The sequence below is a fragment of the Frieseomelitta varia genome, unplaced genomic scaffold (assembly GCF_011392965.1).
Source record: "Frieseomelitta varia isolate USP_RPSP 00005682 unplaced genomic scaffold, Fvar_1.2 scaffold_961, whole genome shotgun sequence".
NCBI lineage: Eukaryota > Metazoa > Arthropoda > Insecta > Hymenoptera > Apidae > Frieseomelitta > Frieseomelitta varia.
This window is the reverse complement of record NW_025110769.1, coordinates 134156-158662: the sequence shown is the minus strand read 5'-3', so window position 1 is coordinate 158662 and position 24507 is coordinate 134156. Positions and strand designations below refer to the sequence as shown.

The following is a 24507-nucleotide window of genomic DNA, read 5'->3' as shown; positions in this document are numbered from 1 at the left end:
CCGGGTATGACTTGGAAAGCTTTTAACAGCGATCGATATCAATCAATAATAAAATGGATTCGGTTACCGCGAGGATTTAAACACTCTGCATTCGATACTTGGTTTAATTTTTTTATGTAACATGTAACGATATACCTTTGTCGTTTAATTAATCAATTGATCGACAGACGCATTTAATTTCCTCACTGACTGACAAAGCATTCTATAATTGCTATAATTTTTATAATTTGCAAACTTTACTCGACTGACTATTGTTTCGTTATTAAATTTCTTATTGTTATAGAAAAGAATTCACTTGCAAAGTTTCCCTAATAATATTAATTTTATCGAGTCATGTGTCATTTACAAAATCACACAGAAAATATTGTTCTAACGTTAATCTTTTAACGTAAGTAAGATAATAGTTCAATATTTCATCGTGTCAATGGAATAATGAATGTGACGACGTAGTCTGCTGTGACATTTCTAAAAATGTCCTGTTATGGACAGTATAAGATACTGATTGTGAGATACACAATAGCTGAGCTTACAGAATAGGTATTTAAGTATAGAATAACCCATTTTCAGTGTCAATGTGAAAAGTGGGATTCACTGGACATTGTTGTATATTGTGTTGCCGTAGCAGTTGTTTGAATACGCATTTGCTTACTCGTTTAAGTCGTAACAATGAGGACGAGATTTCTCTCAATTGAAAGAAATACACATCTGCAGGACGGCAGTAGTGATAATGGTAATGATGATTATATAATTCAACAATCAGACGGGTATACGTATATCTTTCCTTGAAAGTCTCAGAGCAGATACTATATTTAATTATTTAAATTAAGAAACTATTATATCATTGATATTGAGCGGAAGGAGGAATGTATCTTTTAAATGTAGGCAACGACAAATAGCACTCTTGATTATCTAGTTTATTTCCCGAGCGTTTTTTACTGCTTCCAAGAAGTGCTATTGAAATAGCCGTCTGATTTCAAAAAAAATTGTAATTCTCTTTTGTCTTTTCCCTTTAATTTTAATTTCATTCCATTGAAGAGGAAAAAAAAAATTGCAAAAAATTGCTACGAATCTTGTACAGATCATGTCAAGATTAGGTGCATTTTTTAAAATTTCTAATTTCTAAGAGAAAATTACTCACAAATACTCGAAATAGATATATATTTCTTGAAGGAGATACGACATACTATAACTCGATGTCACATTTCTGAAGATCTGGCAAAATTCATTAATTAATTAATAATTAATTCATGTTGCGTGCACGGAACATGAATCGTCAAAGGGTTACGTTTCTATATCCTTGAGGATGCTTAATTAAGACGTTGCTTGCTTGAAAATTGTTTAAGCAAGACGATATGCGCGCAAAACACGCAAAGCTTCGCGTTCTCTCGTAGAGAGATTTCTGTCGAGAATCAAGGAGGCTCTCAAAGTGAAGTGGCGACGTCGAGGGTGAAATTGATCATTTTCGAAAAAAGATTCTCTATTACGACGAAGTTCGTTGAAAATCAATCGAACAGAAATCTCGAATTGAAATAGGTACGTTGATATTGATACACGGCTGGTGGTCGAGGATTAAGAGATCGCGTATCAATTTCGTTTTCCGCACGGAACCAGTAACCGTGTTCGGCTCGTTACAGCTAGGCGGTAGAATGCTTAAAGCATTAAACGAACAAGGCGTTAGGGGATCTGATACATAGATCGTTGATCCTCTCGGAAATGAACCGTTAAGCTTATGGAACACGGGATGCACATTATATAGGTCGTAAGCCTTGTAACTGATACGCGCGACATCACCGAACAACGTGCACCGAACCGTTCTGAAACAACCCTCCTCTGCTTACCTCTCGCCGAAGAAGCTCTAGTCGCTGCTTCTAAAAGGTTACCCTGGCTGAACTCGTCTTTGAAATCTTCCTCTATTCAACCGAGAGAGAGAGAGAGAGAGAGAAAAAAAAGAATTCACGTCGTAAGCGCGTGCATCGTGGAAATGCACGGAGCAAAGCATCCTGTACGATAAAGCAGATAATTCTGATCGATATTTAATATTAATTTTTTTACGAGAGATAAGTTTTCGATCGAACGGTGAAAGAGAGTAGAGAAAGAGAGAGAGAGAGAGAGAGAGAGGTTTCAGACAATATTACAATATTAAATTCTAATCTCTAATAGAAATATTTATAATGGAGCTGCACACTTTAACCATAATGATTGCGGTCGATTATGATTGAGAAATTTTCACAAGCGTTAAAAATTTGTGGTAAGTTTACAATTTGTAATAATAATTGTTGTTATTGCATTTTATGAGTTAAATGAAATAATGTAATAATAATTGTTGTTATTGCAATTTATGAGTTATCGCAATTTATAAGTTAAATGAAAAATTTTATTTTATAACGATAATAAGTAGAGTATTTCCCAATGAGGCATTTTTGAGGGAATGGATTTATTTCATTTTCATACTGAAATCTTCAAATTTTTAGGGTCATGCGAACTGACGAAAATTGATAAACTTTCGAAATTTAATTTAAATAATTCAACGTACTATAGATTTTAATTTATTAAAACTGATTTACAATTAAATATATTTAAATTGAATTTATCATATAGACTTTGTTATAGAATTAATATATTTATTACATAGACTTTGTAATACTGTAGAATTAATATATTTAGACTTTTATTACCATGCAATAAATATATATATATATAAAATAATCACTGCTCAGATCCTGTCACGTTCATGAAAATATCCAATAGTAAGTAAATATGTAAATCCATAAAATGCCAAAAAAAGGATTATTATCTACAAAGATTCGTAAATATGTAAATCCATAAAATGCCAAAAGAAGGATTATTATCTATAAAGATTCGTGCCTCATAGAACTCATAACCAGTGCACGGCATTTTGTGACATCTTCAACAGTTTCTATAGACTTTGCTCGGTAGTCTGTCTATTCTTCCCTATTCTACTGCGACGTTTATAGACGACCACCTGCTTGTCCATACAGAAGACTTCTCGAGGACCTCCGATATCGGCTCGTTTCCCTCGCCGTTTCAATTCAGACCAAGCACGTCGCCATTCATATCTATTCCGAAAACGGGAATTACGTTTGTAAAATCGACCCCTTCAGCCGTATAGTCAGTTATTTCCAGACAATGCGCGATACATTTACGAATAACTCTTCCACAATTTCCGAACAGCGAACGTACAAATTGATTTATCACTTGGATATCTTTATTTTTGAGATATGTTTCATGTATTATATAAATATATAATAATTACAATATATATTTATATATAATAATAATATATAATAATATATAAATATATTAATATTAATATGTGTATTGTATAAATATTGCATAATTTATATCTTTGAGAAGCGTTGCAAATATCACGAGATTAAATGATCGTTGAGGTCGTTGAGTGTATCTTTTCGCACTTTATGAAGATAAGATTCCATTTAAAAAAAATAATGGTTCCGAAACCTGTTTAAAAACTCGTTAAAAAAATACTCGTTTCATTCTTCTGTGTTCTTTATGCAACGACAGATAACAAAATTGCATTTTCTTTCTCTGAATTACAATTGATGGTCGTAGCTAATTTACCAAACGATAGCTGGTGATATTGTCAACATTTAGATTTATATGATCCATTTTGTATAAATACTAAACTCGTTTTTATCCAAAGCATCGAACATAAATTACTTGGACTTCTTGAAAATCGCAAACGATCTCGAAAATTCCTGACACGACTCGAAGCTTCTTTGAACGAGTTACACGCTCGAGGAAGCGCGTGCGAGTCTCTGACACGGTTTACAATTGGTGTTGCGTGGATAAGTTCTTAATTATCGAAGCACGAGATTGATCGCCAAGTTGAGCAACTTATTTCATTAATTGATTACAAACTTGGACTGCCGCGTCCGTTATCTCGACTAATGCAACTCTTGTATAGTTCAATCGACTGAGAAACCTAGCACCGTCACGATCTTATTTTCATTCTATCAATAATCACCCTTTGATCTCCAGTGTTCCGCTTCGAGCAGATGGAAATAGAAAGAAACTTTTTCTAAGCAGAAAAATTCGACAAATTAGTCGAGAAAAAAAATCATCCCCTATCGGCGGGGGGATTCTTATCTCTCATCGTGCGGAAATTTTGCTGTCAACAATACACAGAGGGATTCTATTTTTTTTTTTTCGTTTTTCCGGAATTCAACGATATGTTATTGAAACGTCTGCGAACAAACATCCACCCGGGCGTTTGTTCGATCAAGGGCTTTATTTAATTTATTTAACTTTATTTAGATTTATTTAAATTTATTTAAATTTATTTTTTATTTAATTTATTTAAAGTTATCTTTTATTTAATTTATTTAAATTTTCATTGATCGCAAGCCCAGGCTCGCCGTGTGTCACGTTGATGGACAAGATTTCACGAGTTTATGAACACCCTCGCGTTCAATCTCACCCGACGGGGTGATTCCTCTGATTTTCTAAATTTACGTCACAACGTTCTCTAAACGCAAAAGCAAAATACACGGTCCCCCTCCCAATATAGACCTTGCTAAGTGAGATAGATGTTTAACCTCTTGCGCTGGAATGACGTGCCACGCACGTCGAGAATTTTTTCACCCAAATTGCAACATTCTCTCATTTTTTCAAGTATATTTAAACGCAACTCAGGCAAAACAAATAGACAAGTATAGTAATAATTTCTATCCGGCGATATCGTACCGACGAGTTCTCAAAAGAAAAAGAAAGCGACGAATTGTTGTATACGGCTCGGTCACTCGTTATGGTCCGCGCAACCAGTTGCCAGCGCAAGCGGTTAATTATCATTGCGCACAAACCTGCAACGGGGTTGTTTCTTGTTGATCAGCGCCGGAATATGGCGGGTACAATTGCGCGAGGCACATAACTGCCTCGTTACAGAATTTCAGTCCCATTACTTCCTCGTCTTCCCTTCCGTAGCGGAACGTCAACGTGATTTGCCCGTACACCTGAAACGACGCCCACCGCATGCATCATTAGTAAATAGGGCAATGGCTTTTGAATTTGTTAAAACTATGTAAAAGTCGAAATTTGGTTCGTTAGTATTCCGTGAGCATTATTCCGTTCTTGCTCGATAATTGCACAAACATTTTTGAAATTACCGCACGATAGAATTGCAATGATTTTTCTTGAACGACTACGCGTGACAAGTCCTGACGATGAATGAAAATTATAGCTGACGTGAGAACTAATTGCGTTTTGAGCTCGTCGGTGTTCTAATATCTGTAGTCCAAAATTGTAAGCCATACATTTCGCGTTTTTCCAGATATTTAAAGTTTCGTAATCGACTGTATCAAGAAATAGTTTAGTGTGCAACGAACATTCTCTCTTTTCTATGACTGTCAAATTCGATGCGTGACTTCTTGAAACTTCAAATGACTTTCAAAATTCATGAAATGTCTGAAAAGTGAACTTGAAAGGAAGTAAGAGATTTTATTTAAAATGTTAGAAAGAAACGTCTTTATTTACATTTTGCAATTATTCATCATTTTTGGTTTTCTTCTTCTTCTTCTTCTTCGAATTAGAGTTTTCAGTTCTTGATGTTTCGAGCTCGTTTAACCCTCATTTCGTCTCGTATTTTTCCAACTTGGTATCAAATTGACATAAACGCTAAAAAATTAATGTTGAAAGAACAAAAAGTTAAAAAATACGAAAAAATAAATGGTTGAATTCTTCGCGTGTAAAATTCGCGCAAATCCTACTCTCACGTATCTAAGTCGCGCGTAACTTACTTCCTGACGATCATTTATTTTAGATTTGTCATAATTATGTTACAATTAAACTATAAATACCTATATGTATCTTCGAAAACGTGGTGTATTGACTGTACAATTGTTTACTATAATAACAATTAAAAGATCTGTACTGTTTGCAATGGAACTTGAAAACAAATATTATTTACAACTTCGACAGCATATTTTGTTATTGAAAATAGAAATAAAAGTATAATATATCATTTATATGGATAGTGTGACAAATTGACACAGAAGAAATTAAAATATTCTTGATAAATTTGGCAGAATATATATGGAAATAAATCCATCGTTTATCCATCCATTTTTTACATTTTCTCCTGATCTGAATAAAAATGTATAGTTCCATTTAAGAAAACGAAGATCATCCTGAAATCTTGGCACGTTCGCCTGAGTAAGATTTATGGCCATCATAAAATGCCCCCCTCGAAACAAAGCGAATTTCGCTTGATATATTTTTTTCTTTCATGACGAATAGTCATATATGATAGGAGATTGATTGCTTGAATCACTTTAAATGGAACACCCTGTACATATTGACAGACCACTGTCAAAATACATAGATACTAATATGATTCTGTTAACAACTCAACAATTAGTTTAATAGTTGCCATTTTATAGAGAATAGTTAACACATTGTGTTAATAATTTAAATTAACATAAATGAATTTAAATAAACACAAAATGAGTGATAAAATCGAATCTTTTAGTCTCTTGATTTAAATCATTTTCGTCGTCGGTCAAGTGTAATCTACTTACACTTAAAAATTGAAATTTCCCAAACCAATGCAATAAGCTGAATATAAGTAAGAATTGCTAAACTTTAGGTTCATGAATATTATCGATTCGAAAGTTATCGGATTATCAAGATAATTTCTAGATAAATAAAATTTCAGGCGACGCGGGAACTTCTTACCGATGGATGAAAAAGATATTTACATAATACGGTTTATGCATCGAGTTATCCAAAGTGTATCGGAGGATGTCGTTTTAGGGGTCGCCAGCTTCTTCTCGTCTTCTTTCAGCTTCTTGTATAAATTGCCCACGGGATAACTTGGAAAGTATCTTTAATTAAGTTCGACGAAAAGGTGTCGTGGAAAGGGCGTCGATGAAATTAAGACCGGAGAGGTAGAATTCCCGAGAAATTAGGCTTGCGGACCAACTTTATTATCGAAGTAAAACAACGCGAAGCTCTGTTTACGAACGATTTTCTACGTGTTATTCAAAGCTGAGCGTGTACTTTGGTTCTTTCTCGATGCTCGATTAACTTACAATATAAATAAAATAATTAACAAAGTAAAAATAAAGTAATTCTTGTACGTTGAAAATGAAAATCGTTTCTTTTCCCACTCATTGTCAGTTTTTGTGAGAAAAAAATTGCAAGAGGAATGTTTTTGTGCTTTCAACTGTAGAAGTTGTACAAATATTATTTATATGATATGACAAGGATCTGCAGATCCTTCCAAATATAATAATATGCATTCTTACAATGATTGTTTGTTCATTGATTTAAGAATCAATTTCATGTATGACATTGTATTTTGAGGAAGCAAAAATTAATTTGAGAGTTTAAATAAAACTATGAGGTCGATCACGAGGCTGAACAACTGTTATGCTCTGTCCACGATGTTGAACAGAGCATAACAGTTGATAGTGATAGAACTCCCGAACTGCAAATCGAAACAACTCGGAAACTCACCCTTTTGTCCTGCAAAAAGTCAGGATCGACCAGCAGCACGCCTTGAAGTCTATCGATTTTCGCCTCGCTCACGGTCAGATCTCTGCTCGCCAAATAAAGAGTGAGCTTATTGTTCGGCGATGATTTCTTGTACACCCTGTACGGAACAGAAGAAGCGTATTTTCATTAAACAATACAAATCGTCGAAAAGAAAAACGAGTGACGTCGAACGCTACAACGAACGTGTCGAGCGTCTACACGTTGCGAAATTATCACGCGTGATTATATTCTCTCTGTTCCCTCGACGAGTTTCGCGGCTCGTTTAGCCCCCGCGCGGCAACAAACAGAGGGAAAGAGATACGGTTCGCTGCGCCGTATGAGCGTCACACACCGGATACAATTATACATATCGCGCGAACAATCGTCGTTAATTTTTGTTGGTCGTTGTTTGCTCGCAGCTCTCATTCGCGTCGACGGTTACGCCAGTTAATAATTCCATTGGGATTTCCTGCCTGAGCAGATACGCGCACGTACTCGTAGGATGCCAGGCATGTTGTATCAATGTACGTTTCATCGATCGATTTTCAACGAGCTTCGAGTTCACCTCTCGAGTTATCCCCCTTCGTTGGAAAGTGCTAATATTTTCCCAGGCGATGTAAGCGCCACCCTTCAAAATTCATCACCATCGCGTGCGTCACTTACTACTCGAATCAGTGTAAACAGCGGCAATTTTATACAACACCAGTTAGATCTTTTCAATCGCTGAAATGTTTCCGTTCAATCGTCAATTGCGCTCTGTCAACTCTGAAATGTAATTGTTAACCTCTTGCGCTGGAATGACGCACGACGAGAATTTTTTTTTCCCAAAATTGCAATATTTTTCTCGGTTTTTAAGTATATTTAAATATAACCCAGGCAAAACAAGTAATAAATTTATTACTTCTCAATAATTTCTATCCAGTGATATCATACCGACGAGTTCAAATAGAAAGCGACAAATTATTGTATACGGTTCGGTCACTCGTTATGGTCCGCAATCAGTTGCCAGCGCAAGTGGTATCTCTTGCGTTGGAATGACGTGCCACGCAAGTCGAGAATTTTTTTTCCCAAAATTGCAATATTTTTCTCGGTTTTTAAATATATTTAAATATAACCCAGGCAAAACAAGTAATAAATTTATTACTTCTCAATAATTTCTATCCAGTGATATACCGACGAGTTCGAAGAGAAAGCGACGAATTATTGTATACAGTTTGGTCACTCGTTATGGTCCGCAAACAGTTGCCAGCGCAAATTGTACTTCTTGCGTTGGAATGACGTGCCACGCAAGTCGAGAATTTTTTTTCCCAAAATTGCAATATTTTTCTCGGTTTTTAAGTATATTTAAATATAACCCAGGCAAAACAAGTAATAAATTTATTACTTCTCAATAATTTCTATCCAGTGATATAATACCGACGAGTATAAAGAGAAAGCGACGAATTATTGTACACAGTTTGGTCACTCGTTATGGTCCGCAATCAGTTGCCAGCGCAAGTGGTTAATCCGTATCTTCGCGACAATCCTTCTGACCAGGGATCATGACTGTTATAAATAGAATAGCATAAGAGGCGTAAGGTAGTAGTTATCTTTTTTGACTAAAGTGCTTTTGATTACAAATAATGATTTCAAATACGATTATAAAATTTTTTCGTTGCTAATTATTGACGAGAGATTATTTACTTCGACTATTCCAAACAGTTATCGGCTATAAGTTATAAATATACAGGAAGAATTTTTTCGTCACCAATAATCATTATATTCATTTCAAGCGAAAATTACCGATTATAGTCTAGATTCTGATTTGACACGACAGTACAGTGACAAAGAGATGTTTGTTAGCCATTTTGTACTCCTCCTTTGAGCTCCTCAGAGAACTGAAGAAACTTTATGTGAATCGAATGTTAGCATGTTGATTACTCGAATCTTGATTGCTCGTGAGTTAATATTCGTGTATGCTACTCCGCTCTATATAATACTGATTGCCTGATATTGACGCTCGAGATTTGTTATTCTGTCACGTACTATACTTGATATTCGAGGATGTGTGCTACTATTTAATACTGCTGCAACAATACTGATTGTTATTTTTGATAATGATACTTCGATTCTCGTTGAGTGAGAGAAAGCAATATTTATGCATATTTTTGCGTAAATAGAAATTCATTTTCTTATAGACGGTGAATAGAAAAAGGGTTGAAATGCCTGTGAATAGTTTACAATCTTTAAAAGAATAATTTTCTAATAGAAAATGTGTCTTTCTTTTCTAATAGAAATAACACCAAACATTTTGCCATTATTCTAATGAATATCATTGTATTAAAAAATTACTTAACTAATTAAATTGTTACGAACGTTTGAATTGCGTTAGAGTTAATCAAATTGACTTCTGAAATAAATTATTTATTATTCAGGTCGAAAAGGAAAAAAGATACGATCAGTGGTGTTAAATCTAATTAAGGGAATTTATTTTGAATATAAAAAATTGAATCAATCTAGTGCTTCAATGCTCTAAAATTTAGAAGAGAATTTAAAAAAACGGTGGAGCTAGTCGATTTTGGCAAGTGAAGCTGCTCGTATAATAGTGTATTATCATTTTAATCCACGGTGAAAAGATTAAAGGGATTGCACCAATTAAAGAGATTTTTCGATCATGCGGTTTCGATCGGGCAACCGAGCGATGATGAGAACGCTGCTAATAATCCCATTGATCTCTATAATACGCAGTAATCTCGAAATTGCTGATTGATGCGCCACCGGATGTTTATTCCAGAGTTCAATCCAAAACCACATCGCTACGAGGTTTCTGCAATCAGAGTCAGAGCAGGCGAACTCGCTCTAAATATTATTCTTCGAAAGTATCTGAAGAGTTTACTCTGACACGAACGCGCGTACAAAAAGGGCACACGGATCGTGGAAACTTCGAAAAACATTATTTTCCCGTGCTCGAGAGAAAAAGAGAGTTGAACTCAAAAACAACGTCAGCTTTTCGACAGGGAACATAGCAAGTTTCCGAAAGATTGTCAGCGTTTGTTTGGTCGAACAAGTTATAAATATGTACACGTCGTTCGCTTCGAGACACTTGGTACGTTTGAATGGTTTTTTTTTGTTTTTTTTTTTTGGACAAGGTTTAATTAAACCGACGGGCAAGTTCGAAGGTTGCTGGCTGTTTTGTCGCGAGTCCTTTTTTTTTTTTTTTTTTTTTAACTAAACACGAGAACCGTGTTCGCTGTTAATTAGTTTTCTGGCTCGAAGGTTCGATGACAGGTCACTTTCTCTAATACTTGCTGTAATACCAATTAACGAACGAGTCCTGATATTCTAATTGAAGCGCGTTTGTTTATTTCCATCGTTCGGAAGAGTTTATTTGTGAAAACAGTTCAATATATTCATTCAAAATACAAATTTTAAAATTCAAATTCACGGAAACTTTTCATTAAGGGCCTTCTTAAACGAATTATAATTATAATGACATTCTTCTTTGAAAGCTCGCGTTCTAAAGAAGTAGGGAATTTAATTAAAAGATTTCATCATTACAATTTGTCATTTAATTAATTATTTCAGTTACACTATATTATTTTTAAATTATTTTTAAACTTCAAGGACTAAAGTTTCAAGGACTTTGTTCTTCTACATTTAAAGTTTTAAATACCGAGGACAACAATCTATTATCTTTTAAGTAACAGCAATCACTGTAAAGAATAATAATATATTTTTTATAAAAAAATATATTATTATTGTAATATATTTTATAATCTGTTATGGTATATATTTATTATTTATTATTTATCTATTATAGTATATATTTTTTATAAAAAATATGTCGGGAAATACCGTAGTAAAGCTTTTTCATTTTCCTTTATATTGTACATTGAAATTTTTAATAATGGAAACGCCAATTGAGACATCACTTTCAAATAAAATTCGCTATGAACAACGTGAAGAAAATGCCATCGCAACGCCATTTCACTTTCTTTATAGTCTGCATCAAAATTTTAGATAAGCAGAGACGCCAATTGAAATATTGCCGGACGTTAATTTCAAATAAAATCCACCATGAACGATCCTATAGAGGAAGCAACGTCACAATGCAGATTTTAAATTTTCCATTCGCAAGCTGCATTAAGATTTTAAGTAGCAGTGGAAGCGTGGGAGCCTGGAATTTTGTGAATTCTAACTCTCGCGAAAGGTGGAATTTTCCTTCCGCGATAAATCATTCCTCGTCGAGTTTCTCTCGTATTTCGACCTCAAGAAGTCTACGTGAAAATATTCGAACACCAAACGTACATTTCGCTCCAACGATTCATATTTTTCCTAATTACGGAGAAAATAAGATCGAAACTGTCTCTGCTGATACATCATTTATCCCCGTCATAGTTTGAGATATGTACAAAGTCTTTTAGTTAACGTAACGTAATTGAACGATAACAAAAACGAAATGAGATTCTATCCAATTTCCGCGCGACAGAAATATTCGAATAACTACACGATAATAATATTTTGCAAGTTGTTAACATCTAGTGCATTTAATAGCTTAACTTTCATTATTAATTACGAATTTCAATCGTCAATTTTTTTTTTTCGAGTATTTTTTGAAGGCATCCAATTTTTTCGAAATATTCTTAAGGTACTTTCGAAATATTTTTAAATATTTTTTAATGTATGCCTTTTTATACGTTTGTATGTCTATCTCTTGCTCTTCAATTTAAATTGCCCCATAAATTCTCATGTGCGCATCTTTCTCGTTTACCGTAAGTTATCTCCCTGTTCCGACATTGTGCGTTGTTACGATATTCCCCGCGATGCAATTACATGGTTATAAGAAAAAATTATTCTCGGGGATGGTATTTTAGTTTGCTGTTTTTTTTTTTTTTTTTTTTGTATATATATAGGATAACATGTTACACGGAGTGTGCCAAAGTTTCACCGCGCAACGATCCATCTCGTCAACGAGGATTTTCCCGCTCGTTTAATGCTCGCGTTTATGCATTAACCAGGCTCTCAACAGAAAGTTTCCTCGCGAATAAAATGGGGTTCTGACCTCTTGACCACGGAGAACTTTCGATTCTCGATTAAGGGCCCAACTTCGAGTTCTTCTCTTCTTTTTGTTTTGGATTTCGTTGAGCAATTTATAGAGTAAATTATTGGTGATTACCTTTGACTACTAATTGCCTCCGAAACGTTGTCACTCGGGTTCTCCAGTTTTCTGAAACACAAAATTTCCGTTTACTCGAGCATTTTTTTTTATTCATGTACAATGGTCCATGAAAATTCGGAACAAATTCGGAAATGAACACACGAGGTTACAAAATATTTATTGTAAATATAAGTACGTTTGAAAAAAATTGATTAAAAAGTGATTCTGACGATTTCAAGGACACCTCCACATTTTTCAAATATTAAGAGAAGCGTACATATTTTTTTTTTTTTATGTTCAATCAATACACCTCGAGATTCTTTACAAAAAAGTATTAACCCACAGTATACCGAACAGTTACTAGCTTACGTCAGGATATATTTCAACTTCAGTTTTATAAAATCGGCTGCATGAAGAACAAGAACGATGTAAATTCCTTTTCCCTGTCTTTCGAAAGTTTACAGAATTCAAGTTGAAATATCTTCCCAGTTAATCTTTTTATTGCCTGAAATGCGAAAACTGCCAGGGCCGATTTGACATATACGTTTTTGTGAAAGATATTTGAACGTAAACAAACGATATCGGCCCGTGGCAGTTTTCGCATAAATGTATACACATGCCTGCTGGCAGTAAAAGAGTTAATAATTTTTTGACATATATAGGTTGGTATTTTTTATTTTTTTATTTTTTACAGACAATGTCGATTTGTATCGGTTAATAGATTGAAAAATGGATCCCTTTAGAAACGTGGAGATGAGCTTGAAATCTCTATCAACGACGAAAAAAAAAAAAAAATTACTACCGTATCACACCCTTTTCTATATCGAGCGATTTTTATTCATAACATTTTCTTCTATCTTTGAAAACAGCAGTGCTAATTCTTATTGGATCACTTTGTTTATCTACGTACTGAAGTTTGCTATAAAATTTCTTTTTAGCAAATGTAAGCTCCTCGATTGATGAATGCCACGAGTCTAAAATTAGAAAAAGAATGAGTTTATTGTCAAAATAGTGAGTTCTAAGAATTCGCAAATTAAAGTTTTTAATGTCAACAGAAAATAAGAGTCAATTTTTGTATCGTAAGTTGAATAATGAATAATGGCACTTTCCCTTTGAGTTACGTTATTATAATTACTATTCTTTTACTTTATTTCTCTAAAAACTACATTTTGTTTTTAATTTGTTAAAAACTATTTGTCAAGTAGACTCATGTCACTATTATTACGCGTAAAATGTTTCAGATGAGGTTGAATGGTTTCGAGAGGGGCACATTTTGATGATACTCGTTTTCTTGTAGATGGACGTGTAGAGGTCATATGAAGGTCATTAGCATTTTTTTTAAATAGAATCATATATTTTTTATTGCACCTTGATATTCTTCACAAAAAAGGTATTAACCTATTTATGTTAAAAAGTCATTAGTTTAGGAGATTAATGTAAATAATTTAATTTTAAGCCCCCCGACTACAATGGCCAATGGCCAAACGAATAGAAAGAAAAAAGAAGAAAAAAAAAAAGAAAAGAAGGAAGTTTTAAAAGGAATCTTGCTTATTCTGTACAACAGAACTGATTTACAGTTTCGCAATTCGTAGCACAATGTCAAAGTTAAGTCCGTATCGTATCTTGTCCGATTTGCGTGCACCCAGTCTCATTTATAGATGAATTTCGCAGTATCTTACTAAGAGATGGTGTTCCATTGCAAGCGTTGCATCGTTCAGGGAGCCACTCGACCGCATGCGAAACTCTACAGTTAATTCTCGTTGCATAAAGCGCTCGAAGACCTTCATATTATGCGGAACGTATGCCTGAAATTTATACCACGTAGGAACGTGTCTAGAAAACTTATCTGCCAATTTCTTACTTCTTTCCCTTTCTTTTTGTTTTTTTTTTTTTCGTTTCATAAAGTGTAACTTTAGTAGAGTAAGCTTCCGACTATACAACCGATCTTCACTCTTCGAAATATTCTGTTTTGGCGAACCTGGTACGCGTTGAGAATTTTGAATCTTTCAGTACTTTGGAAAATATTTTCATCGAAAATATGTCGAGACAAAGGGAATTGCGTCTGTAGCATTAATTTTATATTTTCGAGCTAGGCAATTTATATTTAGGAGCTCGGAAATCTTGAATTAATAATAATCGTTTGCGATTTTTTTCTTGAAGAATTGAAATGAAAATTAAAATGAAATTAAAAGAATATTAGAATAATGTAAACTTGAGGAGCCATTTCTGTACTTTTTCTTCTTTTTTATAAACTGGGCTGGAATTGTCTTAATACAATATTATTTTCGATGCTATTCCTTTTTGTAGCGTAAATTACAAACACACGATTCCAGTTACACAGAAAAGCAAACGATTTTTAGGTTTAATTTCTACACTGGGAAGTACATAGTATTTAAAAAAAAAATTAACGTTTATGAAAATTGCACGCGTTTGAATACAAAGTTTAATTTTTGATGAAAACATCGTTTATAAAAACGTCTGTAGCAGAAAAGTTCTAAATATTTTGCAAAAATCCTGCGTACTTGCTCGATATATTTCACGTAAAAATTAAAAATCTTTGATTTTTCTTCTCTTCGCTTCAAGTTTGAAAAGGATCGTGAGAAGAAGGTAAATATTCCTCGAGATCTACATAATAAAGGTCTCATTACAAATTTTAAATTTTATTTCCCAAGAAAGGAAAGAGACTTTCTAGGAGACTGTAAAGCATTCAAAGTGATTTAACATTTCAATTAAAAATCAAAGTCGAAATATTAATCGAATTCGTAAAGAAGTTTTCATATTTTTAGTTTTAGTTTGTGTATACAATTGGAGTTTATTTTTAGCTTTATTTTTAGTTTATATATAAAGTTAGAAATTTTTCGTAGCTTTTATCATTGAAATATGTCACACAAGTGGATAGTGTACGTTAGAGCCGGCTAAGTGGCGGCCCGTGAGCCCTTGCCCCTACTTTCCTGATCGTTAGGGCTACCCCCTCCGCTGCATAAGAGTGTGAGGAAATTTCAATATAGTGGAGAGATCGATGCAGTGGAGGGGGTAGCGCTAACGATCAGGAAACTAGGGGCAAGAGCTCACGGGCTGCCAGTTAGCCGATTCTGGCGTACATGATCTTCGACATGAAATGAATTCAAATGTGTAAGTACGAGATGATCATTTCGAATGTTTTTTTTTTTTTTTTTTGAAATCATTTACAATTTGAAAACTAAGGTACATATATATATATATATATAAGAATGTTCATATGATGTTATTAGATTTCCTCCTCTTTCTAAAGTATTGAATCAGTTTGTACGTTGAATCATCCTGCAAAATTGGAATTGTGTATAACAAGAGATTACAAACTTTCCTCAATATTTATGATTTCTCGATAATGGGAGTTCACCAACGGTCAGATAAACGAATTCAATTAGCAAGAGTCCAATCGACTGGCAATTCAATAAAATTTCATTTCAATAAATGGAATTCAAATAAATGGTGTTCCGCCGTATTTTTGTTTTAATAGACTGTCAGGTACACGTGTGAAAATGCCAGAAGAAGAGAAAGAGATACACTTTGGGGATTACTGTTTTGGCTTGCAAATCATATATGTAGAACAGAATTTGCATGTAACATGCAATGCAAAGCAGAATTTGTATTTACGACGTTATGTACCGACAGATAATTTTTATACAATATACATCTGTTTTTAGTGTAGTGAATTACCTTCACAATTTCGTGATTTTCGGTTCAGATTTATATAGATACGCGCACAATTAGTGTTAAATTTCGATTAATCAGCAATGGCAATTGTTTGGAAAATTTTAAAATTTTAAAATACTTACATTTTTTTTTTTTAGATCAAATAATCTATTAAATGACGAGTTAAATGCTTGTCAAATACAGAATAAATGCACTATCTGTAAAATGTGATTAATTGGTTTTCTTGAAAAACCAATTAAACCAATTCTGTTGCTTAAATTCATTAATATTATCGACCAAATTTGAACATTTATAATTTTCTTATTAATTTCTCTTTTCTTATATGTTAGAAAGATTCAACACTTATACTGATAAATTGTAAATGTTTTGTTTTGATTCTAACATTAAAATAATCCCCCAAAAAATATCATCGAAATATTACGTAATTAGTGAACGACTAAGTAAATATTCTACTTCAAAATAAATTTCGGGTTATTACAATTTTTCGCACCACAGTATTGACAATTTTTCTCAGGAAAGTTTCTTTTCTTTTCTATTTTTCCAATTTTTAATTTCAAAATATGTTAAAAATGTTTTCAATACGAATCTTATTTCTTAGTTTTCATAAAAATTTTAATCTTAGTTTTAGTGATAAAAGGTCATGCCTTTTTTCCGACACTGTTCCAACAGATTAAGAAAACGTAAAGTACACCTCGAACGTTCATAAATTATTTGAGTACTAAAGGTGACACTTGAGTGATAAAGGTTATCTATGGAAGCTCGCACAGAATTTTTCTACCCTCACTGAGAATAAAGATTGTAAATCAATAAGAACTGCTAAATCACCCAAAATGCAACTGAATTTTGTATACAGTTACTCTCGTAAATATTTTGTGAGTAATAATTAAACAACAATCTACTTACTCGTTTTAAAACGCGACACAATTCTCTATTCGTTTTTTTTTTTTCAAAGATATATAATCGTCAGGCAGTTCTGTCTTCACTTTTTTTTCAAAAATATTATAAATTCAAGGACCTTTAAAAATATTAAGAAATTGTTTCTCTAACTTCACTCTGGTTATATCTAAGTCTATTTATATATCACTTCTTAATGTGTTCCTGTTTAAATTTTATAATTTGTAAAATTTATATACTTCTTTTTTTCTCAAACCTCATCAAACTACACCAACCTGGTTCGATTTTTTCGCTTAGGTACAACTTTTTCTAAAAGGATGAAAGATCGAAAGCTAAACAATCTCTTAAAACTTAATGTACGTTCTTGCAACGAAGTATTGAGTTTCCTTGAATTTTGATTGACTAAGTAAACTTAATTGTATAGAAAAGGCGTTAGTTTTCAATCTATAATAATTTCATTTAAGAAAAGAAATTTTGCAATGTTTTTAAAGATGTTTGAATTTGCAGCATTTTCGTCGCTTTTCTGCTCCGCACATGATGTAAAAACGTTCTTGAGAAAATGAATTCAGATTTGTGAAAGTGGGAGTTTTACGTCTTAAAATGTAATCAGATAGACGACGTTATAGTAATTTAAATATTGATAATTTCCCAAAAGTTGAAAATTTAACGTCCGAATATTTATGGCAGTGACCATAGATATACTAATCTATCGAAATCTATCTGACTTATAAAAAATTTAAATATGCAAATACGAGTGTGTGCAATCTGCACGTACTTTTCATTCTTTCGCGTTGCAAGCTGTTGTTATATTGATTACCAATAACGAAACGAAAGCAACAGATTAAAAAGCAAAAATAAAGAAAATGCCTAATATTAGTTTTACTAATAACAAAGATAAATAAAGTAAAATAAAAATAAATAAAAGTAATATTAATATTACTATTAATATTGATTGCAGACTAGATAATCTTCCTGGTTATTTTTTTTTTATTAAAATCTGATATCATTGTTAATAGTAAACAGAATTCGATGTCAATTATTGCGCAAATAGCCGACAACGACATGTATTTTCGACTTGTTGTTAAAGTTAAACGTTAAAATCGGGAGGAAAAAACTTTGTTCGATTGAGAATGAATGAAAAAAAACAAAAGGAAAAAAATATCGTTGACGTTATTGCTACCCGTGGGACAAATTTACGAACATGTAATACGAATGTATCGGGACAGCTATGAAAATACTATGAGGAATTGCGAACACATTCGTTACACAAACGTTTGACGAGACATCGACGTTTAACAAAACTCTCGACAAAACGACAAAAATTCAAAAAATCCTAACATTTTAACCCTAATGTACAAAGTTTAATGAAATATTTATAATAATTAAATTGAAATAATTTAATAAACAAATTCTACAGTTAAAAATCGCATAGTGACATTCGAATTTTTATAATTTTCAAGAACAAAAAAAAAAATTCTGCTTTACCATTTGATAGATGATGTAAAAACATTTTTGAAAAAAGAGCTAATACCTTAGAGCTATCGAAGTGGAGATATCATGCGTTAAAACGAGACCATCTGAATTGTAAAATCATAATAGGTCATAATATAATATAATGAGTATAATAATATAATATAATAATCACAATAAGTTTGACTCTTTTAGTGTCGATCAACGATATATATCATTGTGAATGTGTATACTTGTTGTACACTATTTATTTATCTCCTGAGACATACAGTGGCTCTTTATTCGTTAACAAGTCCTTTTATCAATCTTGTACTTCTCATTTGAGACAAGCTTTTATAATTTTCTCTTTTCAATGAAATTACATTAATCTGGTTCATTAAATTGCATTAATCTGGTTCCATAATGGTTTCCAGTGATCAACTGCAGGCACGTTTCGCTCAGGATTGCGTTTCTCGTCGTTACTCTAAAGGGATTAAAGTTAAAACAAACACTTTCGCACACCTGTATATATTCCTTCTTCATCAGTCTCATTGCTTCTTTTTCTTTTCGTTGCATACTGTTGTTCGCCAAATTTCGTTCCACTGGTCTCAACAGTATGGACTCTGATTCCTCGCGAGACGAGGGTGAATTAATTAGATAGTAATTAACGGTACGTATCGTTCTATGGCTCTAGAAAATGGTTGACTGTTAATAAAACTTGTACAAAATTTTTCTATAAAAACAAGTTTCAGTTCTTTGACGACACAGTTAGTAAAAGCGTTGTCAAACATACACTGTTACCAAAACATTTTTGCTAATTTTACATCAGCTTAACGTGTATCAGCTTAACGTTATTTAGAAATTATTATCTCGCGAGAGTGTTAACGTTACGGCGAAAATTCGACGAGATGAAAAAGAAAACAGTGCTCTCCTCTCGACTTAAAGCTCGTGTTCCTCGTTAAGCAAAGCCTTATTCCTGCGATCCGGTTTCCACGACTGCCGAGTAAATTAATTAACCTAGTTAACAAACAGCGATCGGATGGTTTCCAGATTTTCACAAAATTCGGCTGGAATCGTCCTGCTTGAAACGTCACTTTACACTGACTCGTTGTAACGTCGTTATTTGCAATTCGCGAACGTTTCAATTACATTTTAGCAATTGAAACCAGGAATAATATCATTCGAGTATGTCTCAGTGTCAAAGCGTCGCGTTTGATTGAACGTTGTGTCTTTCGCGATTCGAGAATTCGATCGCGATTGGATTCGATCGCAGCGTCATATGAATCCGTGTCTCTGGCGCGAGTTTCGATTCACGCACACACCAACGAGCCACAAATCAATTAGCCCGTTTAATTAGACGTTCTAGCGCCTGCTGCATTACGGCCGGAAGATTTATCTCCGCCACGGAGGAATCCGCCGGCGGTAAATAAGCTTTCCAATAATTTTCTCGTGTTGGTATTAAATTTTTCCGATAATGATCCCGACGTTTGCCAGACTTTGCGATGCAGTTTGCGCAGCTAGTTTGGAAGAAAAAGTGTATCTTTGTTGCGCGTATTTTTGCAGGCAGATTTCAGTCGATACTGTACATTTATACAGTATTATACATTATTATAGTAGTATTAATATAGTCATTAATACTACGTATACTAGTATTAATACAGTAATCACTATAAATTTCTATTTAGTTTGTGACCTTCCAAAGGTGGGCAAAATGTGCAGTTAATCCGATATATACGAAATCAGAATATTATATTACTATATTAATATACTATAATAATTAATAATATATTATAATTAACATTATTATATTATATTAATATTGTATACAGTAATTAGTATTATTATAGTAGAATTAATATAGTCATCACTATAAAGTTTTATTCAGCAACTTTGTGACCTTTCAAAGTTGGGCAAAATGTGCAGTTAATCCGATATATGCGAAATCAGAATATTATATTACTATATTAATATAATATAATAATTAATAATATATTATAATTAACATTATTATATTATATTAATATTATATACAGTAATTAGTATATACTATTGTTATAGTAGAATTAATATAGTCATCACTATAAAGTTTTATTCAGCAATTTTGTGACCTTCCAAAGTTGGGCAAAATGTGCAGTTAATCCGATATATACGAAATCAGAATATTATATTACTATGTTAATATAATATAATAATATAATATAATAATATAGTATAATTATTATTAATATAACATAATATTATATTATTAATATTATATACAGTAATTAGAATTATTATAGTAGTATTAATATAGTCATTACTAGTATTAATAGAGTCATCACTATAAATTTCTATTCAGCAACTTTGTGACCTTTCAAAGTTGGGCAAAATGTGCAGTTAATCCGATATATACGAAATCAGAATATTATATTACTATATTAATATACTATAATAATTAATAATATATTATAATTAACATTATTATATTATATTAATATTGTATACAGTAATTAGTATTATTATAGTAGAATTAATATAGTCATCACTATAAAGTTTTATTCAGCAATTTTGTGACCTTCCAAAGTTGGGCAAAATGTGCAGTTAATCCGATATATACGAAATCAGAATATTATATTACTATGTTGATATAATATAATAATTAATGATATAATATAATATAATATAATATAATTAATATTAATATAATATAATATTATATTATATTAATATTATATACAGTAATTAGTATTATTATAGTAGAATTAATATAGTCATCACCATAAATTTCTATTCAGCAACTTTGTGACCTTTCAGAGTTGGGCAAAATGTGCACTTAATCCGATTAATAATCGACGAATATGAAATCAGAATATTATTCGTGATTACCGATCATCAGTCGTTGATTAATGAACAGGAGAAATGATCAAAATCATTGTCGTATAATGATGTTTAATTTGCTGCTATCGACAATGCTGTGTATATTTTATAGAAATTTCATATTTATTATTTATATTGTTTTGGAATGCGATTTGAACAGAACATGTTCACAAAATTTTCCATCGTTTATTATGTATAATTCTTGAATTGTTATCGGTACAGTTTTACTGTATGATTTGATGAAGATGAACTTTAATTATAAATTTGCCGAATGATGAAAATTTTGTGTAATAAAATAATAGTAACTAAATAATAACAAAATGCTCAATAATAAATAATACTAAATAATAACAAAATAACTAAATAATAAATAATACTAAATAATAACAATAATAACTAAATAATAACAAAATAAAACAATAGTAACTAAATAATAATAAACTAAAATAATAGTAACTAAATAATAGTAAACTGGTAAATAATATTATCAATCGTGCAAACAACACAACAAATAGAGTTTATTTGCATGAAGTTAAAGTTAAATAACAACAAACTTGTTGCAGTCACTTTAAAACTAGTCACTTTAAAAGCAGACCGCGTCGCGGTATTTCCAAATACAAACAACAGTCGCGTGAAATTCCCTTGTCGTCGTGTAAACGACAATTGGATTCGGCCAGCACTGTGAGCACGAGAGCATCGATTATTTTGGCTGTTGGTGATGGATTTTTCGGAGCAGACCCATTCTCACAATGGTGGAGTTCCGTTCACTGTGATCGAGAATTTCCATAAGCGCCAAGAAAGTTGCTGTAATAGCAACGGTCGGCAGTCTTTTTAACGGAGAAGCTTCAACGGTGTAGTCGACCGTGACGATTCTACGATCTTGTTCTTGCCTTGTTTCGTTCCAGATCGTTTAAAATGTCGAACGAGTTGAGAACGAGGTTACACGTGGTTACGGTGAATTATTGTCTGAACAATACTTTTACGAATTCAACGTAGTTCGAGATTTATTTTGTCATGAAAAGTAGGGAAAGAGGAGAAAGGGCGAGAATGTTCTCCAAACTTTTAGTAAGACAATCTAGCAAATTTAAGTCTTTTTTGTCGCGAACCACGCGAGTGTCATTCCCTGTCATGTGTAATATATATTTGGAATTGAAGAGCACTCGTGGAAAGCATCGAGTAAATTTCTCAGTACAAATTAATCTCTTAGCTGTGAATGACGAACATACTTGTTACGAAGAAGTGGCAATTTTTCTAGAAAAATAATTACAATCTCTTGCTTCGGTTAAAATTTTCGTGGAAGATAAAACATATTTGTAAATTTTAGACATTTTAGAGTATTTTGAGATTAGAGACTTGATCAGTTCTTTTTACATCATTTCCAAATATTTTCTTGATATTAACATTGATCGTTATTAATTAATATTAATTAAGTTATATCAATATATTACATATTATCAATTAATATATTACCACATTAATTAATATTAATTAAGTTATATCAATATATTATATATTATTAATTAATATATTATAATAATAATAATTAATATTAATTAAGTTATATCAATATATTATATATTATTAATTAATATATTATTATATTAATTAATATTAATTAAGTTATATCAATATATTATACATTATTAATTAATATATTATAATAATAATAATTAATATTAATTAAGTTATATCAATATGTTATATATTATTAATTAATATTAATTAAGTTAGACAATAAAATTATTGATTTTTCAAAAAAAAAAATCTAATGTTATTTCTTTATAATTTAATTTTAGCTGCACATACTGTGTGTGTGACGAGTATAATCGTCATCGCGCCATTCTAGCGATACAATATAGACATACACTTTTAAAAGCAGCGCCACAGCTAAGAGATTAATATACTCATGTACATATGTTTAATACATCCTACTCGAAGGCAAAAGGAATATATTGAAAAAAAAAACATATTTATTAATTTAGGAACAAGCAGAGTTAGCCCATTACAGTGCTCGTAAAGGTAAATGGACGGGTTTTCTCTTTTGCTCCTAAAAAATTTGATGTCTGGCACTTGTAGTGATGAATAACACTCGCATGGTTCGCAGTACAAAAGAAGCTCATCGCTCTTGATGTAAAGCTTGCTAGGTTCTTCTGACGCGACTACTAAGTAAATATCTTCCTTTTCTCTCCCTTTTCTCTTTTGCAATAAAATAAAATTCGAACCAGGTGGCATTAGTGAATATATACTAGCTATTAATAATTTCCGAATGTTTCCTAAAAGTGTTCTTCGGTTAGGAAAGTGTGGATGAAAACTGTGTAATTTTAATGGTTTACAACGTAATTACGCTGTGAGCTTCACACGAAGCGAGAGTTGCAAAGTGCAGGAGTTAAATGGATATGGAGATGATCACTTCCCCACGGCTTCGCCAAACATAGGGTCACACGAGATCCACTAAGGTTGCTATTCATTCACTGTTACTTTAGGTTCTAGAATAGCAAAGGCCAAGTCAGAAGTTACACACACGTAGGAACAGATAGTAGAATGGATGCTTAGGAGAATTATTCTTTGTGAAAGTTCCTCCGATAGCTGTTACAATCAGGCATCGAAGCAATTAGGGAGCTTCTATTTGAAACGTGGAAAATGTTTCGAAAAATGTTTCTACATTGCAAGTCCTGAAGAAAACAGATAAGCAAAAGTTTCAGACAGAACAGAACTTACAAGACGTGGAAACAGACATTTTTCTTTCTTTAATATTATTAAAATTATTAATATTAATGCAATATTGAAAGTTTGTAATATTAAGATATTAATATTAATGCAATATTGAAAGTTTGTAATATTAAGATATTAATATTAATGCAATATTGAAAGTTTGTAATATTAAAATATTAATATTAATGCAATATTGAAAGTTTAATATAAAATTAAAAAAAATTATGAAATGAAGTTTAATATAAATATAT

At 32.2% G+C, this 24507-nt stretch overlaps 1 protein-coding gene across 1 annotated transcript in view; it reads right to left on the bottom strand.

Moving 5' to 3' along the window:
• Positions 1-4826: 4826 nt before the first annotated feature.
• The window catches only part of LOC122538098, a 44471-nt gene continuing 24790 nt past the window's right edge, over positions 4827-24507 (bottom strand). Inside the window, exons 4-6 of the mRNA XM_043671862.1 lie at positions 12668-12718; positions 7495-7630; positions 4827-4991 (exon numbers count right to left, since the gene is read on the bottom strand). Of these exons, the coding sequence (XP_043527797.1) occupies positions 4827-4991; positions 7495-7630; positions 12668-12718 (352 nt within the window). The remainder of the gene's footprint in view (positions 4992-7494; positions 7631-12667; positions 12719-24507) is intronic.